This window comes from Lichenostomus cassidix, chromosome 22, assembly GCF_008360975.1.
Source record: "Lichenostomus cassidix isolate B80296 chromosome 22, HeHo_3.0, whole genome shotgun sequence".
Lineage (NCBI taxonomy): Eukaryota > Metazoa > Chordata > Aves > Passeriformes > Meliphagidae > Lichenostomus > Lichenostomus cassidix.
In genome coordinates, this window is record NC_139502.1 from 450,415 (window position 1) to 459,195 (window position 8,781).

Consider the following 8,781-nt stretch of genomic DNA (forward strand, 5'->3'; position numbering starts at 1 on the left):
CTTGGGCCGCACTAAATCACTGCTTTTCCCTCTGAATACTAATCTCCTCCAAAAGTGCTGACCGGGGCATCTTTCCCCGGCAGCTTTCTGGGGAAGAGGCTGACGCAAGGCCCAGGGTTGGCTCTGGCACAGGAGACGTTCCCGAGCAGCATCCAGCAGAAATCCCCGACTCCCAGGCAAGGCTCTGCCCCGGCACCGGCAGGATGGGAGGGACACGGGCGCCACAATCCCCGGCTCCAGGCTGGGGCAGCCATAGTGTGAGGATGCCTGGGGGAAGGATAAAGAGCAGAGGAGCCGGTTCTCCAGGCTGAGGGGAGACTGGAAGGTGTTTGGCACCAGCGTGGCTGGAAAAGCTCTCCCCACGCCAAAGCACACACAGCCTTGGATCTCCGCAGCGTTTCATTTGCCCAATGTTGCAGAACAGAATCCCGTGATTTATGGGGCTCCACAGGGGTCGTTTCCTCCTCTCGCTCAGAAGGTCATGAAGCAAAATTGCTGCCTCTCCCCTCTGTGTGCCTGCGGGGTACAGAGGTCCTGGGAAGGTGCCTGGGGTCCCAACATGCCAGGCAGAGCTGAGACTTGGGCACATCCCTCTGGAGAACCCTGCAGCAGCAGTGACTGCGAGGCCTGGGGGAGGAGGGGATTTTTCGTCGGAAAATGGGTTTGTTCAGAGGTGTGTAAGTGGCCCGGGATTGCCTCGGATTCATCCCCCTCTGCCTGCTCCAGCGCCAGCTCCCCTGGGAGGAGGGAGGCTGTGCCACAGCCTGTGCTCACTTCAGGTTGTGGGGCTGGTGGTCACCGCGGGAAATCCAAGGAAGAGCAAGTCCCAGCTTCCAGATCTTTCTAAATTGAAAACACAGGAGGCAAATGGACACGACATGAGCCGTGGTCACGCTGGAGCATGAGGACGTGGGAGGCACTGGAGCCCACCCGGAGCTCGCCCACGGAGGGGCGGCATGCAGGTGATGTCCAGGCTCCCCGCCAGCCCCTCTGCACTCTCCATCTGTGAAATCTCTCAACAGAGGAATGTGCTGCTCCCTCGGCAGCCGGCGCAGGCCGGCTCTCCCTTCATCCCGCCCAGGACACCCTGCCAGCCTCCTCTCCCTCTGCCTGCAGCAGGAGCTGCCGGGCAGGAGCAGCCTGAGGGAGCACTGGGAGCTGGCACAGGTCGGTGCTCGGATGGAGGAGGAAACTCTCCGGGATGGTGGAGGCCAGCTGGCAAATGAAGGAGCTGTTATCTCAGCATTTCAACCCAAACCTCCCCAGGGCTCCAAGGGCTGCCAGTTCAGCTGGGTTTGGGAGTCAGAGCAGTCACAGGCTGGAACACCAGGCAGGAGGAGACACCTCCCCTCATTATCATGCTAAGAGGCAAAAGTGACTCCATAGCAAGGGTGTTATTTTATTGAAATAACATTTGTTCCCATTTATTAAACACAGATCCGGCATTGTGGACGGGCTGGATGAACGAGGAGAGGTTCAGGTACAGAGCTGAGGACACAGAACACCTGACAGCTGGCTCTGCCTTGCTGTAAGAGCCTGAGGTCTCAGGTTTAAAGTGCTGCTCACACCTGACCTTGGAGAACTGGCTTTTCAGTCGGGGTGTTCTAAAGGCTGTCTGACCTCTGGAAGAGACATTTCATTCCTACTTAGCACCAAATCTAATTTTACAGTAAGTATAAATATACGTATTTAAAATCCATAATGTGAGTAATTTCTGAGCATTTACGTAGAACAGAGTAAAAAATTTAACAAATGCTAAAAACAGCTTTTCAGTATCCTCTGAGAGTCTGGCGAAAACTGAGTCATCACTGGAGCATGTGAGGAGTTGCTTTGCAAAATATGGAGAGCACTTGGTGTGTAATTCTGAGCCTGGTAAGGATTAACCAAATCGTCACACTTGGGAAAGGTGTGCAGGTCCTGGGTTGCTCCCTCACATGACCCAGAGGGATCCTGAAAGTGCAAATGTGATTCTGTCACAGTGTGTGGCACCTGCACAGCTCTCACTGGGGAAGCACACACTCCCAGGTGGAGGCTGTTCTGTCACTGCTCTGCTCCTGCTCAGCAAGGTCCAAAGTCCTTCTGATCAATTCAGTTCCACCACAGCACTGAGTGCTGTCCTCCTTTCCTGTGGTTACCGTCCTCAGTAAAACCATGGCCACATGGGTCACTGTGGGCTGGTCACTGGTTAAACCACCCTAATCAGGACCAAGAGCCCGAGCTGTGACACTCTAGACAAGCTGCTGGCCCTGGGTGTGTGGGGATATTCCTGCAGAGGATTTCACACTGCAGAACAGGCTTTGCTGGACCCCCAGCCCAGCTTGTTCTGTGCACAGGCCTTTCTGACGTGAAAAGCTGCCTTTGCTAAGGTTTGGGAGCACAAACACCTGCTCAGGAACAGCACAGACAGCAGCACCGTTATTAACATATTTACACCATAAGTTAAAAGTAGCAGGGCAAGGATCCAGCACAGAAGAGATGCTAGGGCCATCCAGACAGCACTGGCCTAGTTGCTAACAAGCTTGGGACAGAGAGAGACCCTTGACGGCTACTGCCTAGTTGTGTAGAGCAGCCTCCTGGGAAATGCCTGTTCCCTTTGCAGGAGGTGTGGAGATAGAAGCTGCTCCCTCTCAGTGCTGGCTCCAGGTTAGGCACCATTGGCACCAGCCTTGGTGCTCTGGGATGCTTCCATTTTGGTCTAGAAGTAAGAAAAAAGGGCAGATTTTAGGCAGTACAAATGTTTCTTGAAATTCAGAATCTTTTCTGAAGGTGTCTTCCCATTTACCATGGGAAGCTGCTCTGGAGAGTAACAGCTGATGAAGAGCAAAGTTCATCAGGTTAAAGGAGACAGGAGTCTGTCTGACTCCCAAACTTGCCTTAAGCAGCATCCCACATGTGTACATAAGCACCTAAATTGAAATCAAATATTTGCAGAAAGAAAACTGGCTGAAGACAATCACTGCAGAAATACTTTTACAGATACAAAGTGGCTCTTAACACCCTGGTGATTCCAAGGGAAGACTGGTCAGTCCTAGTGGCCCAAAGCAGATTATTAAGAAGACAAGGATATACTAGCAATTCCCCCAGTGCTCTGCTCCCTCCCCCAGTTCAACAGCTCTCTGTCATGTGTGTGTCACGTGTATTAAATAGCCCTCAATACAGTTCTCATCCAGTTTCTCCAGCTGCTCCTTGAACTCAGCGTTCACAGCATCCTGTAGCACAAACTTCCACAGTTTGGCTGTAAGTTGTGTGAAGAACAGTATCTTTTGGGAAGTGTAAGAATTCTGACAAGCTCACCTCTCGTGGGGGAGGCTTCACTGACGCTTCCGAGAATGGCAATTTCTCTGTTGGCTGAGACACAAATTCTTCATTCTTTAAGGAAAAAGCAGCTGTAAGTCACAGAACCTCTAAAAGGGCTAAACCCCACAGCCCCTTCTCCCTTCTGAGTAAGGCTGTTCCCTGCTCACTCTGTGAAAGCTGTGCTGGCATTTCCATTGTTTCCCCAGCACAATTTAACTATGTGGAAATATTTCTGGCAGTTGATACAATATTCTTTGATTCCTGCTGCTGCTTTTATCAGCTGGGACTAATCTAAGGAATTCACTGCAGCATGATGCTGAGAACCATATGCTCTGGCTTTTTTCACTTTAGATAGTTTGGCTCATTTTGTCCTGTACAGCTGAGTCCAAATTCAGTAGGAGAGCTAAAACCAAGTCCTCTTTAACTGGCTTCTCTGAGCTAAATGTACCTGAATTGAGGTTTAAAGCAACTCAAAAGGTCCTAAGTCCTCCTCGGCTGGAAGCCAGTACCATGGTACTGAATAACCAGCTGTTCCCAGCAACAGGACCAGTTGTGCACAGCAGATCCCTGTTCCCTGCCCTTGCCTCTTCAGTCAGAACATGCAGCTGTGAGGGGAAACATCTTCACAGTGCAAAACCAGACACTGCTCGTGCTCTGTGCCATGGTGTCAAACACTGGTTTTGTCTAGCTTTGGAAAGGTTTGGTCATACTCAACACTCAACAATTTCAGTATGTTTTCCTGCTTGCAGACTGCTGTTTCTAACCTTTCTTCCCTGTACCACAGGGGCAGGATCCAGGAGGGTCTCTTGATCTTCAAGCACAGATGTCATCACTCCAGCAGCTTCACCTGTCTGCAGAAGAACACAGAGTCACACTTCAGTCCACTTGTAGGATCAAAGAACAAGATTCCTGTCACAGTCCTTAATTTTTGTAATGTATAATGGTTGAACTATTAACCTACAAGTTTTATTCAAACAACTCACCTTGTTCTGTGGAATAGGAACAGATTGTGGCTTTATGTTTATTAAGTACAAGGCACGGGAAAGCAGGAGGAGAGAAGAGGGAACATTCTCCTTTAAATGGAGATCCAGCCACTGTTGGAAGCAAACAGAAGGAAAGGTTATTTCATATTTGCTCTATGTGGATATTTATTAATACAACACTCTTTTTCCTTGAAGTAATCTTGAGCTTGGATAATAGAGTTTTAAGTTACTATAATGAGAAGAAATGGTTCTGAAAAGTTAGGAATACTCCCCATTTCACCTAGCTTCTTGCTGGCCTTAGTTCTGCTTGGTTTTCTCTTTAGTCTAGGACATAATCTGGACCCTTCATGCCTTAGAGCTCAGCTCTGCAGGTGAGGATCCAGCTTGAAACTCGTGCATGAATTCTCAGGAAGCTGTGCCTGCCGTACCTGACCACTGCCTGGAATCTGTCCTCCAAGGAACCTGGCCACACCAGCCCAAGGCACACTCACCTGCCCAAGCTGCTCCTTCAGCTGCTCCTCAGTGAGCCCCAGTGACCGCATCCCTCTGGCCCTGCAGGCACTCTGCAGCTCTGCCACGCTCAGGCCACTGATCCCTTCTGTGGCAATAATCTGGAATGAACAGCAACGTTCCCATTCAGGCACAGAGTAAGCCAAGACCCCACTGCACCTGAAGGGACTTCTGGAGGTCTCCAGTCCAATATCCTGATCAAAACTGCTCAACATTTTCCACTGGTGCTTTGAGCCTCTTTAGAGAGTGGAATTTCACAGCCTCCAGATAAACTGTTCCACTGTTTACCCACTCATGGATTTAAAGTTTTTTTCTTATCAAGTTGAAATTCCCCTTGTTGCAACTAATGGCCATTACCTGTTGTCCCTACACTCTGCATGTGTAAGTCTGGTTCCATTTCCCAAATAACCCCATTGCACACTGAAACATCCCTTTTTTATAAGTTAGCATGACTCCAAAATGAAATGTTCCAGTGGCAGTATCTGCAGTACCACCTTCGTTATGATTCCCCAAAGACTGCAAGGGTGCAAGGAGATGAATTCTCATTCCATCTTCTTCTGGAATCTCTCATGGGGAGGATCTCAGTCCCATCAATATTAAAGCCTCCCTCTGTGGAGGGTGTGCAGGCAGGGAGGGACACAAGGCTCACACAGAACGTGCGAGCACCAAGCAGTTCCCCTGTGCTGCTTCAGACTCACCTCGTCATCTGCCTTGATGTTCCTGAGCCGCAGCAGCAGCTGGAAGCGCAGCAGGTTGTTGGTGCCGATGGGCTGCAGCTCCAGCAGTTTGCACAGAGCCACCAACTGTGGCCTCTCCAGGTGCTCCAGGGTCAGCTCATCCTCGAAGAGCTTGGAGAAGTGGACAATCTCCTGCGTGCTGGGCCGGTGGCCACTGTGATGGATCTAAACAAAGGGCCAAATGCAAACCTGAGCACGATCACCTTTTGGGAATCTCTTCCCCCCTTCCCTTTGCTCACGCTGGAATTCCTGTCTCTGATGGAAATAGGATGATACAGTTAACAGTCAAAGTGAAACTGTTATTGAGTGGCCACTCTGACAGCAGGGTGAGCACGGAGGCACCCAGGGAACAGCGCCTGATAGGGCATCTCTGTGCTGTCAAACCTCTCCAGTATCCGGGTACAATCCTGTGCTCTCTGCCCAAACCAGCAGCGTCAAAGGTGTGTTGGTGCCACAGCTGTCCACCCCCAGCATGGTCCATCCTACCTGGTGCAGGTAAGAGGAGAATTGTTTCCCTTGACCCGTGTCTGCTTTGTTCCTTTTGGCCATCTCTGCAATTGTCTCCCTCAGGAACTTTGCTAACTCCAGCTTTGCATTTAACTTCTTTCTCTGCTTTTCTTCCTTCATTTGGGAAATACAAAATTATAAATTAGGAAATACAATGTAGGAAATGGAATTGCTGTGCACATTCCTTCTGATCATTTTCTACAGCACAACCTTCCAACCCTCCCACTCAGCTCAGGAATAAGCTGGGAGTGTCTTGTGCAGATATGTGGGTGAGGCTGATCCTCACTTCCAGCAGCTCTGCACAGCTGCACAGATGTTCTGAGGAGCTGTGGACACTCCACAGCCTCAGAGAGGACACAAACCTTTTTTGACTCCGTCTCAAATGTCGAGGGCAGCATTTCAGGGAAGAGCTTCAGGAACAAAGGTAACAGGAATTCCATGAAGGGGACAATGACAAACACCAGGAAGGGAACCAGCCGGAAGAGATCTGCGCAAGTTCTCAGCAACTGTATGGAGAAGAGCACAGCAGAGATTACCCAGAGATTATCGCTCAGCCAGACACACAAAATGAGTCCAAAGAAGGGGTTTAGCCTCTAACTGCATCATTTTATCCAGGTGTTGTGGCACTCACCCTTCGCCTCTCCCTCCTGGTGAGCACCTGCCCATGGAGCAGCCTCCACACCATCCTGGCAGCCACCTTAGTGTCAATCCAGAGCAGGTGGAATCCGTGGTAGTAATGCTTCAGCTCCTCCACAACTTTTTGTCGCAAAGACTTTTTCCCTACAGGAGCCTCTACGAGCTGTTGTGCTGCAATTCTAGCAGGTTTAGCTCCCTGGCTTCCAGAATTTCGGTGGGGCTGGGATCCACCTGGGAGCTGCTGCCGTGGGCTGGTGGAGGTGTGCAAGGTGTGGGCAGGTGAGTGAGGCAGGGCACGGGGTGGCCAGGGATGGCTTTTGGAGTCTCTTGAAGTCCAGGTTAACTGGGAATCCACCAGCTGGACAAGAGCAATGGCTGGAGAGTAGGGAGGGCTGCAGTGTGCAAGGAGATGGGAGCCTCTGAAACTGGAGAGGTGTTTCAGTAAGAACAATGCACTGATGCCAAAGTACGGAGGCATCACACTCTAACTGACGTTCTCAGCGCCAAATTAACTTTATGAATTTGATTTTGTGGCTGAGATTCTGATCCTTCAGCAACGGGTGAAATACTGAGAACTTGTCCTCTGCTAACAACTCATTTCTTGTGGGGGGAACCACCCAAGCCTCCGTAGCATCTCTCGGAAGCCCTTTTACCGAGAAATGGGACAGAACGAGCCAGTTGCACACAAACCCCCAGCGGTTCATCGCCAGCCCGCGGGCGGAGCAGACCCCGGGCGGGGATTCGGGGCTTACCTGGCCCTGGCGGCGGCCAGCAGCGCGTTACAGCCGCAGGCGGCCATGGCTGGCGGCACCACCGGCGCTGCTGCAGCGGTGGCACCTCAGCCCCGGCAGCGGCGGGGAGCGGCGGCAGCTCCGGGAGGCGCCGCGGGGCGCCGGGGCCCGGCCGGACCCATCCCCGACCCGCTGCCGGGAGGGCCGGGGCTGCACCGCGGGCTCCCGGCCGGGCCGCGCCGCCCCTCGCCGGTCCCTCTGCTCGTCCTGACGCCGCTGATCCCGATGGCGTCTCGCTCCTCTCGATCGCGATCGGTCCCTGCTCCGATTCCAGTGATCCCGATCCCTGTCCCCGTCCGCTGATCCCCTGATCGTGATTCCGCTCCCGATCCTGGTCCCGATCCCGATCCTGTCCCGGTTCCGGTTCCGGTCCCACTCACCGCCGGCCGTGCTCCTCCCACCCCTCCAACCGTCCCGTCGTACCCCGCGCGCGCCGCTCTGACCCTTCACTTCTCCGTGGTACCTGCGGCGTGCGGCCATCGCGCTGCGTCACGCCCCCCGACGCTAGCCAGTCAGAAGGCAGAAGGGAGGCGCTGCTGGAGGTCTGCCCAATGGGAGCGGAGCGAGGCGGGGCCTGACCCGAGGAGCCCTGAGGAAGAGCCGCTGATTGGGTGAGAACGGCGGCGGTGCGCGATGCCATCGCGAGACGGGGCGCTGCGCATGACGTCATGAGGATGGGGTGCCCTCGGGGCCTTGACGCCTCCGGCAGAGCTGCGCCGGGCCTGCCGGGGCGGGAACGCCGCTCGGACTCACGGGGCCTTAAAGCCCGTCCAGTCCCACCCCCTGCCATGGGCAGGGACACCTTTCGGGATCCCCGTCCAACCTGGCCTTGGACACTTCAGAGATGGGGCAGCCACAGCGTCTGTGGGCAGCCTATGCCAGGGCCTCACCACCCTCACAGGCAGGAGTGTTTCCCAATATCCCTCTGGCAATGGGAAGCCACTCCCCCTTGTCTTGTCACTCCAGGCCCTTGGCAATAGTCTATCTCCATACAGTTCTCATATATAGCACAAAACACCTTGGGAGCAGCTCCGTGTGTGATGGGACACAGCAGAGCAGAGACTCCTCTGCTGTCTGGGAACAGCTGTGCATGGAATGAGGTATCAGAGGGGAGATTGGAGCCCTGATGTGCGAGACAAACACTCCAATCCTGTGTGTCTGAGGAGCGTATGGAACACATCAACAGCTGGAGAAACATTCTTTGCAGGTGGCAGGTGACTGATCTATGGAGCAGATGTTCCTGTGCTGTGCAAGAGCCTTTAGGAAGGTCCCTACAGCAAGGAGCAGAATCATTTTTTCAATTTCCGTTGTTACAGCTAT

General features: G+C 53.0%; 1 protein-coding gene across 2 annotated transcripts; it reads right to left on the minus strand.

Moving 5' to 3' along the window:
* Positions 1 to 1,379: 1,379 nt before the first annotated feature.
* On the minus strand, positions 1,380 to 7,942 carry LETM2 (leucine zipper and EF-hand containing transmembrane protein 2). 2 transcript variants are annotated; one of them, XM_085080495.1, is made up of 10 exons: positions 7,423 to 7,942; positions 6,666 to 7,095; positions 6,397 to 6,540; positions 6,014 to 6,148; positions 5,489 to 5,692; positions 4,772 to 4,891; positions 4,281 to 4,391; positions 4,062 to 4,148; positions 3,295 to 3,369; positions 1,380 to 2,695 (listed from the first exon to the last, which is right to left on the minus strand). In XM_085080495.1, exons 1-10 carry the CDS (start codon positions 7,467 to 7,469, stop codon positions 2,645 to 2,647), a joined length of 1,404 nt encoding a protein of 467 aa, XP_084936621.1. In that variant the 5' UTR covers positions 7,470 to 7,942; the 3' UTR covers positions 1,380 to 2,644. The 2 variants fall into 2 exon arrangements, with proteins under 2 accessions (XP_084936621.1, XP_084936620.1); XM_085080494.1 differs by lacking the exon at positions 7,423 to 7,942 and having other exon boundaries at positions 6,666 to 7,404.
* Positions 7,943 to 8,781: the final 839 nt, after the last annotated feature.

What these genes read in the sequence shown, in the direction of transcription:
- LETM2 (XM_085080494.1), bottom strand. Translation starts at nt 7,148, where the DNA reads ATGCCTCCGTACTTTGGCATCAGTGCATTGTTCTTACTGAAACACCTC. An exon ending in ACATCAAGGCAGATGACGAG is followed by an intron (nt 4,892 to 5,488) that starts GTGAGTCTGAAG and finishes TGTTCATTCCAG; the next exon opens with ATTATTGCCACAGAAGGGAT. An exon ending in CTGTGGTACAGGGAAGAAAG is followed by an intron (nt 3,370 to 4,061) that starts GTTAGAAACAGC and finishes TTTTCCTTAAAG; the next exon opens with AATGAAGAATTTGTGTCTCA.